We start from the raw sequence: 23,454 nt of genomic DNA on the forward strand, positions 1-23,454 counted from the left end.
AGCTTTTGGTCGGAAAATGCGACCATGTGTATGCTCCATCAGACTTTTGCTGGCGGGATTTCCACCAGCAAAAGATTTAGAGCAGGTTCTCTATTTTTCAGTCGAAAAAAGTTCAGATCGGAAATTCCGATAGTCTGTAGCAATTCCAACGTGCAAAATTCATACGCATACTCGGAAACAAATCGACGCATGCTCAGAAGTATTGAACTTCATTTTCTCGGCTCGTCGTAGTGTTGTATGTCACCGCTTTCTTGACGGTTGAAAGTTCAGAGAACTTTGTGTGACCATGTGTATGCAAGCCAAGCTTGAGCGGAATTCCGTGGGAAAAACCATCCAAGATTTTTCCAACGGAAATTCCGCTCGTGTATACACGGCATTAAGGTTTGGCTTGAACAAAAGGTGGCAACCCTATTCTAATACCAAGGCCTACCTTTCCTAATTCCTCCTTAATTTCTTAAAGTGGACCTAATGTTTAATTTTGGTTCCACTTTAAGTAAGGCAACATATTTATATATGAATGATGAGGTTCTTGGTTCTGTAGCACTAGCCTCACCTACAAAACACTACATATCCTTTACTGTCTCTCACTCTATTCTGTTAAAAGTACTGAAATTTGCTTACACCCCCTGCCAGTTTGTCGAAAATATTCTTGAAGTCGACAGGAACATCTTTGTCGGATACTTGAGGCTGAGGGGAAAGAAGAAATGGTTATTCCATGATGTTGCTTGCATTTTGGGGGGGTGCAAGTTTAGCTCTTAACAATAAGTCTCCTCTATTTTGTACCAACATTACCACAATTTTGTGCGCTCATTGCAGTTTGACTAAAGACTGAAAGAAAGACTCCTTTTTTAATGTCTTCTCTTTTACCCTTTTATACATTTATGTAATGCAATTTTATTTGTTTCTAATCATTTTTAAAAGCAGCCTACGACAAAATATGTGATACCAAATTAGGGAGAGGTAAGTATTTAAACTCTTCTTTTACATAGATAGATTGCCTGGGTAACTTACATATAACAACACAGTTACTGTAAATGGGGTTTCAACTTCAAACTGGAAGAGGACCTCTGTATGAAACCACAAGAAACCCCCCCAAATCTCATTTAGTACTAATGCATTCCTTTAGCTAGAACGTTTTAGGCAGATGCACGTTTCTACTGCTGCATAACCAAAGCTGAAATTCAATATCATAGCTCAGGAAGCTATATAATAATGACACTGTCATTTAAGAAAATATATTCTGGGCTAAATATGCCCTTACCTCATAAGGATTTCCTTTTGCCACATCTCCAACTTCCCTGGGTGGAAGAAAACACAATAAAAAAAAAATGAACATTAAAGTGATACTAAAGTCTTGTTTTTCTTTTGTTTAAAAATAACAATCATGTTATACTTACCTGCTTTGTGAAATGGTTTTGCACAGAGCAGTATAGATCCTCTTCTTCTCAGGTCCCTCGCTTCCTCCTGATGAACGCCCACACAGCAAGTATCTTAATATGGGTGCAACTAAGCCGAGCTGCTGCTGTGTGTGTCCATTCAGACACTGAGCCACGGCTCGGCTCCGCCTCCTCACTAACTTTGACAGCAGTGGGAGCCAATGGCGCCCGCTGTGTGTCTCAGCCATACAGGAGGGAGAGTCCTGGACAGCCGAGTCTCTCGCGCAACATCGCTGGATCGAGATGGGCCCAGGTAAGTATTAGAGGAGCTGAGGGGGGCTGCTGTACACAGAAGGTTTTTTATCTTAATGCATAGAATACATTGATAAAAAAAAAACCTTTGCCTTAAAAAACACTTTAAATGCAAACTATTATGGTTTTTGGTCAAGTTTATTTTATTTTTAAGCCTATAGGTTTTAAAACTAATATGCCAAGCTTTTTACAGCAGGAATGTGGCAGAATGCTTTTTCAGTACTGAATGTATGTAGTGGCAAGAGTTGCTAGGGTGTGCTGGAGGTTCTTATTGAAGCTGGCTGCTAGGGGATCTATTGTTGCTGGGGGGAATCTATTTTTTTCAGGGGGGGGGGGGTTATGTTGCTTAGGAGTCAGTTGTGGTTTGGAGGGATATTGTAGATATTGTATTTTTTTAAATCTATAACTAGGATATATTGCAGATTTTTTTTATTCTTCAACTAGGATATATATATATATATTTTTTATTATTAGTATATAGTGTTATTTTATTATTTAACTAGGATATATTGTATTAAAAAAAAAAAGAATTAATTATTTAACCACTTGCCGACCGCCGCACGACGATATACGTCGACAGAATGGCACGGGCAGGCATATGGGCGTATATATACGTCCCTGCCTTCCCGCGGGTGGGGGGCCCGATCGCCCCCCCCCCCCGGTGCCTGCAGCGGTCGGTATTCGTTCGGGAGCGATCCGGGATGAGGGGGCGGCCATTCATTCATGGCCACCCCCTCGCGATCGCTCCCGACGAATAGAAATGCTCCGTGACATCACTTCCTCTCCTGTAATGTAAACACAGGAGATGAAGTGATGTAATCTCTCCTCCGTGTCGGTAGTTTTCGTTCCGGCACCGAGGAGAGAGGATCGGTGAGTTGCACCAACACGACACTACACAGTAGAACATGCCAGGCACACTCACACCCCCCCTTCACCCCCCGATCACCCCCCCAATTACCCCTGCCCCCCCAGTCACAGTGACACCAATTGCATTTTTTTTTTTTTTTTTTTGCATTGGTGTCATTTGTGACTGTAATAACTGTTAGGGCAGTTAGGGTTAGCCCCCTTTAGTTCTAATGTACCCCCCTAACCTCCCCAATAAAGGTTTAACCCCGTGATCACCCCCCGTCGCCAGTGTCACTAAGGCTGGGTTCACATTGCAGCGGTTTATGAGAACGAATGTGATTCGCACCGCACTGCAGTGCAAATCACATCCGATCTCTGTGCGATTCGAGTTCAGCCATACAGATAGTATGGCTGAATTCGCGCCGCACCTGCTGCAAATTCGCACGGGACCCTTTTTTTGGTCCGCAGCAGAATCGGATCGCATGGGTGTTCACACCATGCGATCCGAGTTTGCAGATCGCACTGCGATATGCGAACTGATATGGGGGTGTCATTAACATTTCACTGACACTCCCAGCAGTTCGCATAGGGCAGTGTGAACTGCCGCCGGGAGGCATGCGATGCGGGAACCCGCCGCGGATTCGTGGCGTTCCCGCATCGCTCCAGTGTGAACCCAGCCTAATAAGCGATCATTTTTCTGATCGCTGTATTAGTGTCACAGGTGACGCTAGTTAGGCAGGTAGGTATTTAGGTTCGCCGCAACTTTTTATAGCGCCAGGGACCCCCATATACTACCGCATAAAGCCCCCTGATTGCCCCCTAGTTAACCCTTTCACCAGTGATCACCATATAACTGTTACAGGTGACGCTGGTTGGTTAGTTATTTTTTTATAGTTTCAGGGCACCCGCCATTTATTACCTAATAAAGGTTTAACCCCCTGATCACCCGGCGGGTGTCATTTGTGGCTGTAATAACTGTTAGGGCAGTTAGGGTTAGCCCCCTTTAGTTCTAAGGTACCCCCCTAACCCCCCCAATAAAGGTTTAACCCCGTGATCACCCCCCGTCGCCAGTGTCACTAAGGCTGGGTTCACATTGCAGCGGTTTATGAGAACGGATGTGATTCGCACCGCACTGCAGTGCAAATCACATCCGATCTCTGTGCGATTCGAGTTCAGCCATACAGATAGTATGGCTGAATTCGCGCCGCACCTGCTGCAAATTCGCACGGGACCCTTTTTTTGGTCCGCAGCAGAATCGGATCGCATGGGTGTTCACACCATGCGATCCGAGTTTGCAGATCGCACTGCGATATGCGAACTGATCTGGGGGTGTCATTAACATTTCACTGACACTCCCAGCAGTTCGCATAGGGCAGTGTGAACTGCCGCCGGGAGGCATGCGATGCGGGAACCCGCCGCGGATTCGTGGCGTTCCAGTGTGAACCCAGCCTAATAAGCGATCGTTTTTCTGATCGCTGTATTAGTGTCACAGGTGACGCTAGTTAGGCAGGTAGGTATTTAGGTTCGCCGCAGCTTTTTATAGCGCCAGGGACCCCCATATACTACCGCATAAAGCCCCATGATTGCCCCCTAGTTAACCCTTTCACCAGTGATCACCATATAACTGTTACAGGTGACGCTGGTTGGTTAGTTATTTTTTTATAGTTTCAGGGCACCCGCCATTTATTACCTAGTTTCACTAGTGTACCCCTAAATTTAGGGGTGTCTAGTTTCCAAAATGGGGTCATTTGGGGGGGTTTGTGCCATCTTGGCATTTTATGGCCTTCAAAACTGTAACGCCCTTAGAAAGCCTGAAGGCGGTGTTTGGTTTTCAGGGCCCCGTACGCGGCTAGGCTCCCAAAAAGTCCCACATATGTGGTATCCCCGTACTCAGGAGAAGCAGCAGAATTTATTTTGGGGTGTCATTTCACATATGCCCATGGCATGCGTGAGCAATATATCATTTAGTGACAACTTTGTGAAAAAAAAAAAAAAGTTTGTAATTTTCCCGCAACTTGTGGCAAAATATAAAATATTCCATGGACTCAACATGCCTCTCAGCAAATAGCTTGGGGTGTCTACTTTCTAAAATGGGGTCATTTGTGGGGGTTTTGTGCCATCTTGGCATTTTATGGCCTTCAAAACTGTAATAGGTAGTGAGGAGTGAAGTCAAATATTTACGCCCTTAGAAAACCTGAAGGCGGTTCTTGGCTTTCGGGGGCCCCGTACGCGGCTAGGCTCCCAAAAAATCCCACACATGTGGTATCCCCGTACTCAGGAGAAGCAGCAGAATTTATTTTGGGGTGTCATTTCACATATGCCCATAGCATGTGTGAGCAATATATCATTTAGTGACAACTTTGTGTAAAAAAAAAAAAAAAAATGTTTTTTTTGTCATTATTCATTCGCTTGAGGCAAAAAAATAAAATATTCAATGGGCTCAACATGCCACTTATCAATTTCCTTAGGGGGTCTACTTTCCAAAATGGGGTCATTTGGGGGGGTTTTGTACTGCCCTGCCATTTTAGCACCTCAAGAAATGAGATAGGCAGTCGTAAGGCTGAATAAAAAATAGAAATAAAAGCAATGTGGGGTGCCAACAGCTAGCTTCATGCCCCTGTTGAAGGCATTTATGTCGAAACGCGTCGGGCTAGCTGTTGGCACCCCACATTGCTTTTATTTCTATTTTTTATTCAGCCTTTATGTGATCACTAAGTCATAATTTTTTACTTTATTATTTGACTTTTAAATAAATTTGCCGGTTAAGACCGTCTGACCCGCACCATGTGGAGCTTTCTTTTTCTTTTTCTGGCTTAAAACCCACAACATCTTCCACCCCATTTTTGGGGTCACCTGTGCTGATCGTGTCACGTCTGAGCTGGATAAGAAACTACCTTGATGTTCCATCCGTGAGATACACCGTATGGCCTACAGCTGTTTGGAGTTTCCTTACCATTCCGACTGACCCTCACCGATCCACTCTTTGGTCCTAGGTTAGGACCCCAAGCCTTCTAGACTCAACCGTCATAAGACCGTGTGAGTCCAACACAGTTGGTAAGAGTATTTACCTATTTTTCTAATGTCTACAGACAAGCCGATTTACTTGGGTATATCTGATTAGCAAGACCCCTATCTCCCTTGAAGCGGTCTAATCATTTCTGCACCAGTTACATCACGGAGGTCTTCAGCCATTCTAATTGGACTTTTTTTTCATATGATCATGGACTTCCCTATGTGACCATTTTTTTCTATATATACAATTTTTCGTTTATGTGCGTGTTTATCACATTCACTATTGTAGAAGCGCTACACTATTTTTACCCCAAATTGTTGAACTTTGTTTGTTTTAAGTGTTGGCAGCTGTTCTTTTTGTTTAGTTAAGTCATAGCGCAGTGCTTTCCCCCACTTTTTCTCAGTCGTAAACTAAAAGCTGCGTAAATTCCAGAAAACGTACCTTAGTTTGTAGATGTGACAATTTTTGCGCAAACCAATAAATATACAGTTATTGACTTTTTTTTTACCAAAGACATGTGGCTGAATACATTTTGGCCTAAATGTATGACTAAAATTGAGTTTATTGGATTTTTCTAATAACAAAAAGTAGAAAATATCATTTTTTTTCAAAATTTGCGGTCTTTTTACGTTTATATCGCAAAAAATAAAAATCGCAGAGGCAATCAAATACCATCAAAAGAAAGCTCTATTTGTGGGAAGAAAAGGACGCAAATTTTGTTTGGGTACAACATTGCATGACCGCGCAATTACCAGTTAAAGCAGCGCAGTGCCAAATTGTAAAAAGACCTCTGGTCATTGACCAGCAAAATGGTCCGGTCTGAAAGTGGTTAAATAAACGACATGAGCAATACAATTCATAGTCACATCAACGGTGGCAACATGTCTTATTGAGGAGAAGGCCATGTTTTTATTCTTTTACCAGGATATACTGTATTGTATTTTTTTGTATTATTATTTAACAATGATATATTGTATTTTTTTTTTTATTCTTTAACAAGGATATATTGTAGTTTTCTTTTTTTTTATTCTTTAACTAGGATATGTTGTAGGTTTTTTTTTTTTTTTTTTTTTAAGATTTCTTAATTAGGATATATTGTTGTTTTTTTTATTATTTAACTGGGATATATTGTAGTTTTTTTCTTCTAAGATTAAGAAATATTGTTCTCTAACTAGGATACTTTGTAGTTTTTTTTAAATCTTTAACTAGGATATATTGTTGTTTGTTATTAAAGCAGAGCTCCACCCAAAAGGGGATGCTCCGCTTGTCTGCCTCACCCAGCGGATACCCGATTTGAAAGGTACCGACTCCAAATTCTGGCTCAGTTTGCTTCGGCTCCCCCCCCCTTCCCCCACAGCTGACCCATTCACAAAGCGCATCACAGTTTGCACATGTGCAGTAGGAAACCGGCTGCCGGTTTGCCTTAGTCAAGATTGTTAAGGGAAAAATTGGCTCGGGTGAGGACGCCACTGGATTCCTGGACATTTTTACTTTTTCTGAAGGAGCCCGGAGCTGCTCTTTAACTATGATATATATATATATATATATATATTTTTTTTTTGTTTTTTTAAATCTTAAACTAGGATAAATTGTAGTTTTTTTTTTTTCTCTACCTAGGTTATAATGTACTAATACTACAATACAATTTTTTTTTTCACACAGTGTCAACATACAGTGCAGTCTTTTTTATACTTACCTTAAAGTGGTTGTAAACCTAGTTACACCACTTTTGCCTACTAGTAAGCCAATAATAAAGCTTACCTGTAGGTACTGGAAATATCTCTTAAACCTATACAGGAGATATTTACCATAAACACTTGCACCAAAGTCATTAGCGCATGCACACTGAAAGAAGGGCACAATCTTGCCATTTCTAAAGGGCCCGTGCCATGATCTGAGGCTCCCGCTTGCATGCACTGAGCCGGAGTCCACGGCCCCAGAAGGAAGAGGGGTGAAGATGGATGCGGCCACCAGCAGGGACAGAGTAGACATCGCAGGCTTTGTTTGCAAGTAAGTGCAACATAATGGGCTAGTATGAGATGTATACTAGCCCATTATGCTTTTACTTTGCAAGGGAAAAAAAGAGGAAGTAAAACCCATCAGGGTTTACTTCCTATTTGAAGTGTTTGTTACTCTAAAAAAAAATTTTTTTAAATATAGAAAAAATATGGATCCTGTTCCTTTAAAGCATGAAGAACAGCACAGGAATTGTGTTATGTCATTTGGTTCTCTATAACACCTGAAATACCTGGCTGACCCTGGTTCTGTCCTCCCCCCTGTAAACTGACTACGGTTTATTATGGCTGCTGAGCCTTGACACCGTGGTCAGTTTACATGCCTCCGTCATCTGCAGCTCTCCTCTGTCCTCTCCCCCATCTTCTGCCCCCTCCCTGCCTGTCAGCTAGTGAGTGTCCACCCCTCCACTGCTGCTGAAATTCTCTCTGTTTTCTAATGCTAGGTGCCCCTGTGTACATGCTTTATAAAAGAAAAATGCAGTCTATACCTGATTTCAGAGTGCCGATCAGTGCTCACATGACCAGCTGCTTCTCTCCTCCCCTCCCAACATCAGTGGCGGGTTCTCGGCCCCTCCCTCTGCAGCTGTCAGATCGAGAGAGGGGAGAGGCAGCTGGTCATGTGACGACGGCGCTCGGAAATAACATATAGACAGCATTTTTTTTAGAACGCATGTACACAGGGGTACATAGCATTAGAAAACAGAGAGGGTTGTATAAAGTGGGCAGAGTGGCTTAACAACCACTTTAAGGCTCCACTCACACGTGGGTGTTTTGAAATCGCAGTTCCGACTGCGATTCAAAATGCCTATGTGTGAACAGAGCCTAATAGAACACCAGCCCAAAAAAGTGCTTTTAATGCTGTATGCCTCCCCATTAAAGAGATCTTATACTCTTGACCACTGTCACAGGGACTAGAAGTAGGGTGATATCTCCCTGTGATGACAAATAAATCTATAAAAAACCAACAGATTACTCTCTTTAGCAAAAACGAAAACAACGTTTTGACAGGAGTCTTTTTGAACGGCAAATCACAATTTAGAAAACACTACTCTGCCAATGTGACCACTGGCACTGATCCCTGGCTAGAAATGTTCTGTGCCCCTTACTGCATGTACCGGCCCAATCAGATCATGTACAATCATTTATTTTATTTTAGTATTATGTTGGTGGAATGAAGGGTAAGAACTCCCGCCATGGTAAGTCGTATGACCTGTCACTTATACTTACAGGGATTTGGCAGCTTTTTCAGAGAAGACACGCAGGCAGAAGTCTCCATTTTTAAAAGGTTCAAAAGTGGAGGGTACAATGAGATAATCCCCTACGGGTAACTTCAAGCGCTTAGAGACTTCCCGCATGTTGATATAGGTGTCAGATCGAGCAGCGGAGGGATTCCTCTGAAAAAAATCCTTGCCGAAGTGGACATCTGTTTGGTCCTGAGACTAAGAAAGACAAACAAGATTTTAAAATGTATCTGAAACCAAAAACGTACTTTTCGGATAGGGAAACAAATGCCTAAAACCCCTGTCACTTATTTTTCTGTGTCTGTTTGGGCAGATTTTCTTTTATTTCCTGCCCTGGAGACACGAAAAGTATAAAGAGGAAATCTCTCAATAGTGAGGGAAATCCCCACTTAGACAGCTGTCACAGGAACAGTTGTTCTCATTGAAAAACTCCACTTTTACTCCTATCCTAACTGTACAATTTTAGATTTGTATAACTCTTTGTGCTGGTGACAGTGATCACCAGGGCAAATAGAATAGCTGAATCACTACCACAGAGACAAAGACAGCAATACAACCTCTGCTGTAGATGTGCACTGCTGAAAAACATGTTTGTTTCTTGTTTTTTTTTAGTTTTTCAGTCATTCATTAGAATCGAAATTTCGTAAATTCTAAAATTTGTAAATTTGAAAATCTGGAAATAAGAAAGAAAATGTGAAAGAACTAACTAATAATAAATAACCTATAAATTATAGGTATTGGAATTTCCCTTTAAATTTGGCTGTTGGGGAATGTAACAAATACTAATTTATCCGAAGTAACGAATTATCCAAAATAACGAATACTGCATCTAAACGAATGGAAGATAACAAATTAAGGCTCCATGCACACTGAAGCTCAAAAAAGCTTTTTCTGGACGCCAGATTGCTGGCAGAAAACGCTGGTTGAAAAACTTGCTTCTAACAGCGTTTTGTACTAGCGTTTATGAGCGTTTATTAGCGTTAGCGTTTATGGGCGTTTTCAATAAAAATACACAGAGGACACTCCAAAAATCCCACAGTACATTCCAAACTCCCACAATGCATTGAAAAAATAGAATGCCGAACACTAATTAACGCGCGTTTATGAGCGTTTATAAGCGTTTATCAGCGTTTGTCGTTTTTTGGCGGTGAAAAACGGCACTTTGAACGCGAATTTCTGGCGTTCAGAAAAAAGCCCATAAACTCCACTGCTCATTAAAGCTGAAAAACGTCCATGTGTGCATAGACACATAGGCTAACATAGAGTGGAGTTTATGGGCTTTTACAAAAAACGCCCCAAACTCCAATAAACTGCAGTTTATCAGCTCCAGTGTGCATGGAGCCTAATAATAAAAACTAACAATAATAATAAAAACTTTTTATCAATGTTTATTACTAATTCTTTCTGTTCCATTTGTTTAGATACAACATTTGTTATTTCAGATAATTTGGAACTTCGGATAAATTCGTATTCGTTACATTCACTAACAGCCAAATTTTAAAGCAAATTCCAATATCTATAATTTAATAGTTAGTTATTATTAGATAGAAAATTTGAAAATTCAAAAGAATAACTATCTAATAATAACTAACTATTAAATTATAGCTATTGGAATTTGCTTTCAAATTTGGCTGTTAGTGAATGTAACGAATACGAATTTATCTGAAGTTACGAATTATCCAAACTAACGAATGCCTTATCTAAACGAATGGAAGGTAACAAATTAATAATAATAATAAAAAATATATATTATTTATTCATTTTTAATTTATTAAATAATTTATTAATTCATTCCATTTGTTTAGATGCAGCATTCAATATTTCGGATAATTCATAACTTCGGATAAATTCGTATTCGTTACGTTCACTAACAGACAAATTTAAAAGGAAATTCCAGTACCTATAATTTAATAGATAGTTAGAAAATTTGAAAATTCAAAACAATAACTATTAAATTATAGATATTGGAATTTCCTTTCAAATTTGGCTGTTAGTGAACATAACAAATACAAATTTATCCGAAGGTATAAATTATCCGAAATAACGAATGCCGCATCTAAACAAATGGAACAGAATGAATTAATAAATAATAAAACATTTTTATTATTATTATTTATTATTATTTTTATTAATTTGTTACCTTCCATTCATTTAGATACGGCATTCGTTATTTTGGATAATTCGTAACTTCAGATAAATTCGTATTCGTTACGTTCACTAACAGCCAAATTTGAAAGGAAATTCCAATATCTATAATTTAATAGTTAGTTATTATTAGATAGTTAGTTATTCTTTAGAATTTTCAAATTTTCTAGCTAACTAATTAATAATAACTATTAAATTATAGGTGTTGGAATTTCCTTTCAAATTTGGCTGTTAGTGAACGTAACAACTACGAGTTTATTCTGAGTTATGAATCATCCAGAAATAACGAGTGCCACATCTAAACAAATGGAATGGAACGAATGAATAAATAATAATAAAACTTTTTATTATTATTATTTTTATTATTATTATTATTAATTTGTTATCTTCCATTTGTTTAGATACGGCATTCATTATTTTGGATAATTCGTAACTTCAGATAAATTCGTATTCGTTCACTAACAGCCAAATTTGAAAGGAAATTCAAATATAATTAAAATATAATCAAATATAGTTAGTAATAGTTAAGTTATTATTAGTTAGTTATTATTTCAGGTTTTCAAATTTGAATATTCAGGAAAAATTTGTTTAACGGGTTTTCGTTAATTAGAATATTTCCCAATTAACAAATTTGTTGAAATTTGTTAAAAAAATAATTTGGAACAAAATGAATTGCACATGTCTAGTCTGCTGTTCCCAAGCCCTGGGTCACCTCCTTGGCTATTGTGTGCCGAAACCAGGGTGGGGGCTCGTCCTTGTTCCTAAGCTATCCATGGATCCAAGAAAGTAACCAGCAGCTCAAAGTGGAATCCTTGTAAGTAAAACTTTATTGTTCTCAACAAGCAACACAAATGCCCTAATGCTGAAACTGAAAATGGAATGCATTATGCATACATACTTACATGTTTTCTAAGGCCCCTGTCACACTGGGGCGCTTTACTGCCGTTTTAGTGGCGGTATGCGGTTTTAACCCCCGCTAGAGGCTGAAAAAGGGTTAAAACTGCCCGCAAAGCGCCACTGCAGCCCCATTGATTTCGCTGCACAGCCCCATTGATTTCAATGGGTAGGAGCTGTTTAGGAGCGGTGAATACACCTCTCCTTCACCGCTCCAAAGATGCGACTAGCAGGACCTTTTTCACCGTCCTACTAGTGCACCCCTCCAGTGTTAAAGCACTCCACACTGGAGTGAAAGGGGCCTTTTTTTCAGGCGCTACACAGGCGCTACACAGGGGAAAACCGCCCCAGTGTGAAAGGGGCCTAATTTAATGGTGTGACCGGGGGCCTAAAAATTATTTTTGTTTCTAACAAGGTCCCTGTCATAAGTGTGCACAGGGGGTGTGCCTAGGCACACCCTAATCACTGTGTAAGTTGTCAGTTCCCGCTACTTCTCAGGCTTCCCTCCCCCTTGTCGCCCTGCAGTGCTGCTGGTTTCTGTCTTCTCCCCCCCAGCTTCTACGGGGGATGTTTCAAATTAGAGAGCGGAGGAAGGGGCTTGTAAATAGTTCCTTTTCTAAATCAACACAGTGAACATACTCTCTCACTGTGTTCATTCATAACTGAAGCATAGTAAGCTGTTTACTATGCTTCAGTTTGTGAATGAACATGCAGCCGCTCAGCACAGAGCACTTCCCATTAATTCACTTTCAGGTGTAGCTGCAGAGAAAGACGTGTGTGTTTAAGCTATGGAGTGTACACCCTAATGCAATAGACTGCACACACCTATGGTCCTTGACGTCATGATGATATTGCTGATATTACCTTCTATTATACTGACATCCACTAAACATAACAATTCAACATAAAATGTGACCTGCCATTTCAGCTTCACATGGTACAGATTTCAAAATAATGAAAAATTATTCTGATGAGAACTGGAAGAATTCCATCATAAGCACCAGCAACACACATTCCTTCCATTGTTATTTAAATGCAAAGTGTAGGGGTGATAGTTGGAATGGCATCAAAGTCAATGTACCTCTTTTGGAACCTGCAAGAAAAAGTGTGATATCAATCAATAATATATAATATTACTATAGACAACAGAAAGTCAGCATTCCAAGGTTCAATACAATTTTAAAGGAGGGATGGATCCCTGAGTCTACAAATTATACAAACAACTTCCTTACCCAGCACCCCCTTTTGCTAATCTAGCAGCTGAACTTCAGGCAAAACAGCTTCCATTTTTGGAAGTTTGGGCATTTTTTTTTTAACACCCCATAAACTCCCCTCTATGTTATCCTATGTGTCCATGCACACATGGACTTTTTTCGATTTTTATCAGCAGTGGAGTTTATGGGCTGATTTCTGAACGCCCTAAAATCGCGTTCAGGAGTCGTTTTTCTGACCACAAAAAAAAAGCCAAACGCTCATAAACGCAGATAAATACTCAGAAACTTGGCTGACCAGCACTTAACATTTTTGATCCATTGAAAAAAAAAAAAAAACACTAAAAAGCAATAACACAGAAAAATGCTAAGAAAATGCTATTGCAAAAACGTTAAAAAATGTTAAAAGACTCACTGTAAAGCTACTGCATTTTTTCTAACGTTATTTTAATGCCCAGTGTGCATGGAGCCTAATAGTCACAAAGCACATAAATAAACTTTGTGTCTACCAAATGCTTTTCCAAACCAAGATACCGTGTGGCTTTTAAAACTCAAAACCTAAAATGCATCATCGGCGCGTTTTGCATTTTTGTCCATTGGTTAGAATGGGAAGGTGCATTTTTTTTGGTGCAGTTTTTTAACTCCCAAAACATGCTCCAAAAATGCTGTAAGCAGGATTTTTTTTCACCGCAACGGAAGCGAACCGCCCCAGTGTGAACACATTCATTGATTATAAAGGGAAGCTTTTTAACAGAGCTTTTTAGGCACTTTTATTTACTGCAAAAGTGCTTGAAAAACTCAGTGTGAAAATGGCATTACTTTGTAATAAATAAGTTTCTTAGTGACATCACCACTGTTCTCTACCTATTCAGAGAGCAGAAGTGTGGGAGGAACCCAACAGCTCCTCCCACTACAGGTTGCCTGCTGAGAACTACAGGAGGGGGAGGAGACAAGACCAGTCACCCTGCACAAGGAGAGAGAGCAGCAGAGACTGGGCTTATGTCCAGGAGGTTCCTGCACAGAAGTAACATGCGGAAAAAAATTCAGAAAGCACACAAAGATTTATTTAAAGCAGAGTTCCACCCACCCCTCGCTTCTGGATATTAAAATGTTTTTTTTTTCCCTTCCTTTATGAAGTACATAATGTACTTCCGATCCAGCTGGGCCGTGGCGCAGGACGTCATATCCTTTTGTGCGGCGAGTAAACCTGCCCCCCCGCTGTCTTCTGGGACTTGTGTGTGTCCCAGAAGACAAGCTGGCCATTCACAAAGCGCTGCGCGACTCGCGCATTGTGCAGCAGGAAGCGGGGAGTGAAGCCGCAAGGCTCCACTGCTGGTTTCCCTGAGAATGGCGGCATCTGCACCCGATCCAATGGACAGATCAGCCTGGGGGGGGGGGGGGGGGGGGACATCGTGGACTCCCTGGACAGGTAAGTTTCCTTATTAAAAGTAAGCGGCTACAGTGTTTGTAGCCGCTGCTTTTTTTTAAAAAAAACAATTTCGGCTGGAACACAGCTTTAACTATTTCAATACTGTCGCGCTTCGAATGACAATTGCCCGGTCATGCAACACTGTACCCAAATTAATTTTTTTATAATTTTCTTCACACAAATAGTGTTTTGTTTTAGTGGTATTTAATCATTGCTGGGTTTTTTATTTATTGCTAAAAAAAAAATAAACAACCAAAAAATAGCAAAAACTTTAAAAAAAAAATGTTTTAGTTTCTGTCAGAAAATTTAGTAAATAAGTAATTTTTCTCCTTCAGTGATGTGCGGTGATGAGGCGGCACCAAAGGGCACTGATGAGTTGGCACTGATAAGGGAGCACTAATATGCAGCACTGATCAGCACAGATAGGTAGCATTGATAGGTGGTACTGATGGGCGGCACTGATAGGCGGCACTGAAGAGCACTGACGAGATGGCACTGATAAGGAGGCACCAATATGCAGCACTGATGGGCACTGATAGGTGGGACTGATGTGAACTGATGGGCAGCACTGATGGGTACCGAAAGGCAGCACTGAATGGCATAACTGATGGGCAGATTTGCCTCATTGATGGCCACAGAGTAACATCACTAATGGGCACTGCTGGGGCTGCAATTAAATCTTTAGATACAGTGGGGAAGTGCATTTTTTGTAGGATAGTATTTCCGTCAGTGAACCCATTTCTACTTCCTGTGCTTGTGACACCTGTATGGGAAATGGGCTGTGGGTTTTGCCAGGGCAGAAAGGCAAAGACAGAAATAAAACATTGTCAGAAGTTCTAACCCTTCCCTGCTCTACTATAAATGTGTTTTTCGACAGTGTCCCCATACAGGAAGTGTTGGCTTATGTGGTACTGTATTTCTTTGCACACAAAAAGTCCCCGTCTCCCCACCGCCACAGGTTTGGCGACAGGCTGGCTCTACTTTGCACTGCAGCTGTGCGTGGCAGACTGTAGCTCAATCTGGAGTCAGAATAGTGATGATTTTATTTAATGCTCATCATGGACACTTACCAAATAAGAGATGTCCTTCATTTCTGGGACAACGCTCGGGGTGCAGACAGCTCAGACAAATAGGTATAAAGCACACCTGTCCTGGCAAATCTGGGACAGTTGGTAACTATGTTATAACAATGACTTATCCCTTATCAGATGGCTCAGTATGAAATGTAATTCTGTCACTGGAAGATGCAAAGCAATTATTGTCTGCTGTGCTGTCTTTTTGGCTAAACCATAGTGCTTTGGGAATACTTTGTCATGCATTTAATGCTTATTTCTAAAACAAAAGATTTCATATACTGATGTTGTAATATGGATAGCTAACACTAAAGCAAAGGCACAAACCATGACCTCTCCTCCAACGATATAAACAATTGTATAGCGTGTTAGAGAAGAGGCCACCTTCCCAAAGGACAAAGTAGTCACTAACCTTGTACAACGCAAAGCCGATACTCAACAAATCCTCGCCCATTTTTCTCTGTCGCCTCCTGTTCTTCTGCATGAGGCCCACAATAAAGGTACAGCAAGGTTCTTTGGAGGATCCATCGTGATCATGATCTGGCTCTTCCAGTTTTATCCGAAACTGGGGGTTCGTCCAGAATGTTGCTGTTTACAATAGAAATGACATCTATAGGTAGGAATTATTCACTGCATACTTTTGAGATTTCCCAATAGCCCTTTAAAATCAGGACAACCTTAAAGCGGAGTCCTGGGTAAAAAAAATTAAAATTCAGCCGCTACAAATACTATAAGGACACTTACCTGTCCTGGGAACTTGCCATGTTGGCACCTGAAGCCGACCCTTTGCGGCTTCACGGCCAGCTTCCTACTGCGCATGCGCGCGTTGCGCAATGCACGCGGGTCTCAGAAGGCAATGGGGGGGGGGGGGGGGAAGAAGGAGGGCATGAAAAAAACACAGAAGTGGTGTACCTCGCTGTGGTGACATGGTGAAGTCCTGAAGAAAAAAATACCAAAAAGGTATGAAAAAGGAAAATAAAAAAATATCCAAAAAAACGAGGGGAGGGGGGGGGTGGTGTTGTGTTCTTTTGTTGAAACCTTGAAACCTTAGTTCTATTTTTGCCTGGAACTCCGCTTTAAAAGTATGACAAAACTTTTTTTTCCACTCGAGATTGGTATAGATTGGGGGTTAGAAACCCTAAAGTCCCAAACAGCCTGACAGCCCCCCGAAAATATAAAAACAATATTTTTGCTGAAAATAGACTTTTATTATTATTAATTATTATTGGACACAAACACAACATAGCTTAAAAAAATCCTGCTATCTCCATAAGATAAAACTGTATTAAGTTAATAAATAAAGCTCAGTATGTGAATGAGGTTTTGGGGCTATTCACATGGGCGTTGTGGCCTGTACATAGTTACATAGTTAGTCAGGTTGAAAAAAGACACATGTCCATCAAGTTCAACCACAACTGTACAGTGTGAATCAATTTTTTAGAGTAATAGATGGCTCCAGCCATACAAACAAACCATTAATTTACACCGTATGGACCAGATTACCCATGTTAATGAACCCTGAATTCTTTTTTCACAACCCTGTGGGGGGTAAGGACTTTGGTAAACCATCAGGGGTCGAAACATATCCCTGATGTCTCACTTTTGAAACTGAGAAAATAACTGAGGTCATAGACCCCCAATCCTTTCTTTGCAACCTCAGCTGCACTGCAGATAAATGAATGGGGAGTGCTCTGCACAGAGACTTCTTGTTCATTCACAAACTGAAGCATAGAAAACACAGCTTACATTGCTTCAAGTATGAATGGACACATGGAGTCATCAGTACCCATCACTCACTGTGGTCATTCAGAAAAGGAATATGATATGTTTACCATGACGATCCCCATACATTTACTTAAATTCTGTGACACATCTTCACTATGTCTTGTGAGCAGGCACTGCTGTGTCACAGATTTCCCAAAGCCTTCCTTCTGAACTACAAAGGTGCTGAAAGGAGGAGTTTTAGGAGGTGGAGTCAGTACAGGAATCACCATTTGTTGGCAGCAAAGTACCATGGGATATGTAGTCCTTAGAATTTGAAAGTAAACAGCAGAGGAGAAGGTGCAAAATATCAAGGGAGTCCAGTAAGTTGCAGAAAGAGAAGTAAGCTTATACTGGATTGTCAAAAATACATTTTGTTTGCATTACTATTACAATGCTGATGTTATAAAAAATAAAGTGTATGCAGTGACCATAGATCTCCTTTACCAATGTGTGGATGTGGTATAGAGAATTGAAATGTTGCCCCACCCATGAAGAGCCTATGGCTCCTGTGTCCCAAGTAATCCAAGTTGGTCTCTTACCTGGGTAATTCTGGCACCCTCCTGCTGTAGAACCTCGAGCCCAGGTCCCGTTAAACAGAGTGGTATTCCACTTGTGCTGCTCTTTACTGGTCAGAGTGTCAGGACTCAGGTTACAGATCTCCAGACGAGAATATTCTCGAATAAAATCGGAATATGCCATCCTGTACAAATACCAAAATATAACTATGTGGGGGGGTCCAAAAAACGAAAGAAACATTTATTTTCCTTCCTGTCTTGTGATTCTCTTTACAGTTTTTTGTGGGCCCTCTATTGTGATGCCTTGAGAACAATCATCAACATGTTATAAAAAATAAAAAAATAAAATCAGACTATCAGACTTTCACATTTTACTTGTTCGCTCTCCCACACTTTCATTATCTGTTAAAGCATGTCTGAAATCAACATTAAAATATAAATATATATATATATATATATATATATATATATTACAGATGATCAATCTTGAAATGCGTTAGCTGCATTCATTTTTATTTTCATCGGGCAAACCGATGAATAACTCAGTGGCTACACTCTCCACTGTATCTATGGAAGCAGCTATGGTTGTCACCCAGACTGGACTTAAAATTTGTCTGTCTTTGTTCATCTCCATTACATGGGAGTTGTTGGGAGTAGTAGTTAACACAAGAAGGATAACATTATTTGCGGCTTCCACGTCATCTCAAAGGAAGTGACAAGGACACTGTATTTGTGGCAAAATTAACATGTATTTTCTGCACTTGCTAAAAATATTTGTAACCTGAAAAAAGGAAAACTAACGAGGCCACAAAATTTAAACACAGGTAAGTTGCAATATATTACATTTTTGTTCTTGTGTCTTTTAGGGCAAATTCATGAAATCGATGCAATTTGGTGCTCCAGCCCCTCATTTTTACCAGTTTCTAGGGGGTCGTATGATGCACGATTCAGCAAATCACACTGCTCCTTTTTTTTTGAACAAGCTCTATTTGAAGTGTAAAAAATGTACATTTCATTCACCTCAATGTCGGGCAGTGCACTGCACTGCTTGGCGCTGTCCTGCAATTCAGCCTTTTGCACTGCGATAAAATGCTGCATTTCTGCATATCATTGCAGCATGCTGCAGCATAGCACTAGACTTCATTGTAGTGTGAATAGGAGACATAAGAAACAGTTGCTTTCTTTTGTGTCCCTGCGGTGAAAGATGTTTTATCATGCGGTAAAACGCACATAGCGTGAATTGGCCCTTTAAAGTGACTCTAAATAGACATGTGCAAAAGGAAAAAATTAGTTTAGTTTAGTTTTAATTCGTTAATTAATTAATTTCGTTTAGTTATATTCGTTAAATTCGTTAAATTAGTTTTCGGATTTCATTTAGTTTTCTACCGAATTCGAAAAATCGGTCGCATTCGAAAATATTTCAACCAAATTCGAAAATATTCCTACTGAATTTGAAATGATTTCAACATGATTCGAAATTATTTCGACCGCATTTGAAACTATTTTAACCGGATTCGAAAATATTTTGTGATCCGACTTTAGGGCCATCTATCTCGGGGGCACTTGATGCTAGAAACCCCAAATTTGGAGATGTTATAGTTTGATTTCGAAAAATATTTTCGAATCCGGTTGAAATAGTTTCGAATGCGGTTGAAATAATTTCGAATCATGTTGATTCTTTGTGGCCATGATTCGAAATTATTTCAACCGCATTCAAAACTATTTCAACCGGATTCGAAAATATTTTGTGATCCAACTTTAGGGCCATCTATCTCGGGGGCACTTGATGCTAGAAACAAATTTGGAGATGTTGTAGTGCTAGTTCTATTGTGTTTGCATACCAAATTTGGTGTTTCTAGCTATAAATGACCCTGAGATATGTGACCCCAATTTTGGGTCGCAAAATGTCATTCTCTGCTGCAGAAAAGTACTTGGCATATTGCTCATATGTGGGGTCACTTGGTGGCAGGTGACGTGGCAAGTGGACAATCCACAACTTGGTCATGTGGCACTCGTGGCCGGTCACATGGCACTCATGTCAGGTCACCTGGCACTCGTGGCCGGTCACAGGGCACTCATGGCAGGTCACGAGGCACTTGTGGCGGGTCACGTGGCACTCGTGGCAGGTGTCGTGACAAGTGGACAATACACAACTTGTGGCAGGTGACGTGGCAAGTGGACAATACACAACTTATGGCAGGTGACGTGGCAAGTGGACAAATACAATACACAACTTGTGGCAAGTGGACAATGACATACAGCATATGCACTTGCCTTGCGTTCGAAATCTGTGACTTCTTCAATCAGGCATGCTGACAACTTCATTGATACCATAAATATAAATGAAATAAGATGTGTGTGTTTTTTTGCACTGGTACACTGCAAGTATGAAAAGCTGATGTGACAGTTATATATAAGTAAGTATAAGTAACTAACCATCTTCCATAATGAATCTTCTAATTCAAATAGAAAAGATTAGAACAGAATAGAAAAAAAATATAATTTAACCACTTCAATACCAGGCACTTAAACATCTTCCTGCCCAGACCAATTTTGAGCTTTCAGCGCTGTCGCACTTTGAATGACAATTGCGCGGTCATGCTACACTGTACTCAATGAAATTTTTATCATTTTTTTCCCACAAATAGAGCTTTCTTTTGGTGGTATTTGATCACCTCTGCCGTTTTTAATTTTTGCTAAACAAATAAAAAAATACCGAAAATTTTGAAAAAAAAATGTTTTTTTTTGTTTCAGTTTCAAAACTTTGCAAATAAGTACATTTTCTCCTTCACTGATGGGCACTGATGGGGTTACACTGATGGGCAATGATAAGGCGGCACTGATGAGGTGGCACCAATGAAGTGGCACTGATGAAGTGGCATTGATGGACACCAATATGTGGCACTGATAGGCGGCACTGATGGGTGGCACTGATGGGCGACACGGATGGGCACTGATAGGTGGCACAAATTGGCACTGATAGCTGGCATGGATTGGCATGGATGGGCATGGATAGGTGGCACAGGTGGGCATGGGTTAGTTGGCACAGGTGGGCATGGGTAGGCGGCACAGGTGGGCATGGGTAGGCGGCACAGGTGGGCATGGATGGGCACTGATAGGTGGCATGGATGGGCACTGATAGGCGGCACAGATGGGAACCGATAGGCGGCATTGTATTATAATATATTGTACTAATGGATGCCAATCAGTGCCAAACAATAATGCATGCCAATCAGTGATGCCCATTGTGGGCACTGATTGGCATCCATTATGGGCACTGATTGGCATCCATTGTGGCACTGACTGGAATCCCTGGTGGTCTAGGGTGGCATATCTTGTCCTGGGCATCCCTGGTGGTCTGGTGGCGTCCCTGGTGGTCCAGTGTGGGCATCCTCAGGGGGGCTGTGCTGATAATCGATCAGCACAGACCCCCCCTGTCAGAGGAGCAGCCGATCGGCTCTCCTCTACTCGCGTCTGACAGACTCGAGTGAGGAAAAGCCGATCACCGGCTTTTCCTATTTGCACTGTGATCAGCCGTGATTGGACACGGCTGATCACATGGTAAAGAGTCTCCGTCGGAGACTCTTTACCGAGATCGTAGTTGCCAGGTGTCAGACTGACACCCCTCAACAACGATCGCCACGATGCGCGCCCCTGGGGGCGCGCAGCGGCTCATAATCCTGATCACGGCATATGACGTCCGATCAGGATTATGCAACCACTTTGCCGCCGTCAATTTGTTATAGGGCGGGCGGCAAGTGGTTAATAGAATACAATAGAAAGAATATACAACCATCTTCTGAAATTCAAATTTGAATAGAATACATTTGAATGTCGAATAGTATGAATTCAAATTTTTAAATTAATTCATTTTAAATTTGGATAGAAAAGATTATATTAAAATAGAAAATAGACTAGAAAAACGATAGAACAGAACAGAATAAAATATATTATATTTTATCCTGTTCTGTTCTATTGTTTTTCTAGTCTATTCTTTTATATTCTATTAAAATCTTTTCTATTAAAATCAAAATCATTATATACTAAATTCGAATTTCGGAAGATGGTTATATATATATATATTTTTCCGACATTTTAATTTCGTATAGAATGAATTCGAATTTGAATAGAAAAGATTAGAATAGAAATAGAGAATAGACTAGAACAATAGAACAGAATAAAATATAGATACTGTCTATTTCATTTTTATTTTTTTTGCAGATTACCATTGTTTTAATAAGATCTCCTGCAGACTATTAGCATCTATTAAATTTTTTGCAGATCTCCTGCAGACTATTAGTATCTATTTAGTTTTTTCACTAGATCTCCTGCAGACTATTAGCATTTATTTAATTTTTTTTGCAGATCTCCTGTAGAATATTAGTATCTATTTTGTTTCTCACCAGATCTCCTGCAGACTAATAGCATCTATTTCTTTTTTATCAGATCTCCTGTAGACTATTAACAGCCATTTCACTTCTTTTTTTTTTTTGCCGATCTCCTGTAGACTGTTAGAATCAATTAAATTTTTCTTTTTTTGCAGATTTCTATTTATTTCCGTCAAATCTCCTGCAGTATATTAACATCTATTTCATTTTTTGCAGATCTCCTGCAGACTATTAGCATCTATTTCATTTTTTTTTTGCATTAGAACAGCCATTTCCTTTAGACATAGATGCTAATAGTCTGCAGGAGATCTGCAAAAAAGAAGAAGAAGTGAAATGGCTGTTAATAGTCTACAGGAGATCTGCTAAAAAAAAGAAAAAGAAATAGATGCTAATAGTCTGCAGGAGATCTGGTGAGAAAACGAAATAGATACTAATAGTCTGCAGGAGATCTGCAAAAAATTTAAATAGATGCTAATAGTCTGCAGGAGATCTTATGGAAACAAATAGTAATCTGCAAAAGAAATTAAAAATGAAATAGATAGTATCTATATTCTATTCTGTTCTATTGTCTTTCTAGTCTATTCTCTATTTCCATTCTAATCTTTTCTATTCAAATTCAAATTCATTCTATACGAAATTCGAATGTCGAGAAAAAAATAAATAAATATATATATATATATATATATATATATATATATATATATATATATATATTTATGGCCCAGAGCCCTCTGACCGATACGGATAAGGATGACAAACAAGGCTAACATAAACTCGCTTACTTGAAATGGACCTGAAAGTGTGCCCTGGCCTAACGTAGGGTATACCAAAATAAGGGGGCATACCCTAGATAGAGAAATGAGTAATAAATGAAATGAAAATGAAATGGAGTGAAATGAGTACTCTCCCGAGGAGTATAATGCTTGAGAAATGCCCTGAAAGGGGATGGGTGGGTGGGTATCGCGCACCGGAACCGACGAGGGAGCTAGGCGAACGGGCTGGTTATATACTCCACCGGGCTCCACCCATAATTCCAGGCCACCATACTGGCCTTTCTATTTATGGCCCAGAGCCCTCTGACCGATACGGATAAGGATGACAAACAAGGCTAACATAAACTCGCTTACTTGAAATGGACCTGAAAGTGTGCCCTGGCCTAACGTAGGGTATACCAAAATAAGGGGGCAAAAACATACAGGTAGGGATTGCACTTTATTGATTCGAGTTTGTTA

General features: G+C 40.2%; 1 protein-coding gene across 1 annotated transcript in view; it reads right to left on the reverse strand.

Annotated features, from left to right (window-relative positions):
- CAPN8 (calpain 8) overlaps window positions 1–23,454 on the reverse strand; it is a 114,549-nt gene that overhangs the window by 18,641 nt on the left and 72,454 nt on the right. Inside the window, exons 9-13 of the mRNA XM_077485814.1 lie at window positions 17,859–18,019; window positions 15,953–16,143; window positions 8,790–9,001; window positions 1,262–1,298; window positions 622–687 (exon numbers count right to left, since the gene is read on the reverse strand). Coding sequence (XP_077341940.1) covers window positions 622–687; window positions 1,262–1,298; window positions 8,790–9,001; window positions 15,953–16,143; window positions 17,859–18,019 — 667 coding nt within the window. The remainder of the gene's footprint in view (window positions 1–621; window positions 688–1,261; window positions 1,299–8,789; window positions 9,002–15,952; window positions 16,144–17,858; window positions 18,020–23,454) is intronic.

Source organism: Lithobates pipiens, unplaced genomic scaffold (genome assembly GCF_037356315.1).
Source record: "Lithobates pipiens isolate NorthernLeopardFrog02 unplaced genomic scaffold, aLitPip1_a1.2 Scaffold_18, whole genome shotgun sequence".
NCBI lineage: Eukaryota > Metazoa > Chordata > Amphibia > Anura > Ranidae > Lithobates > Lithobates pipiens.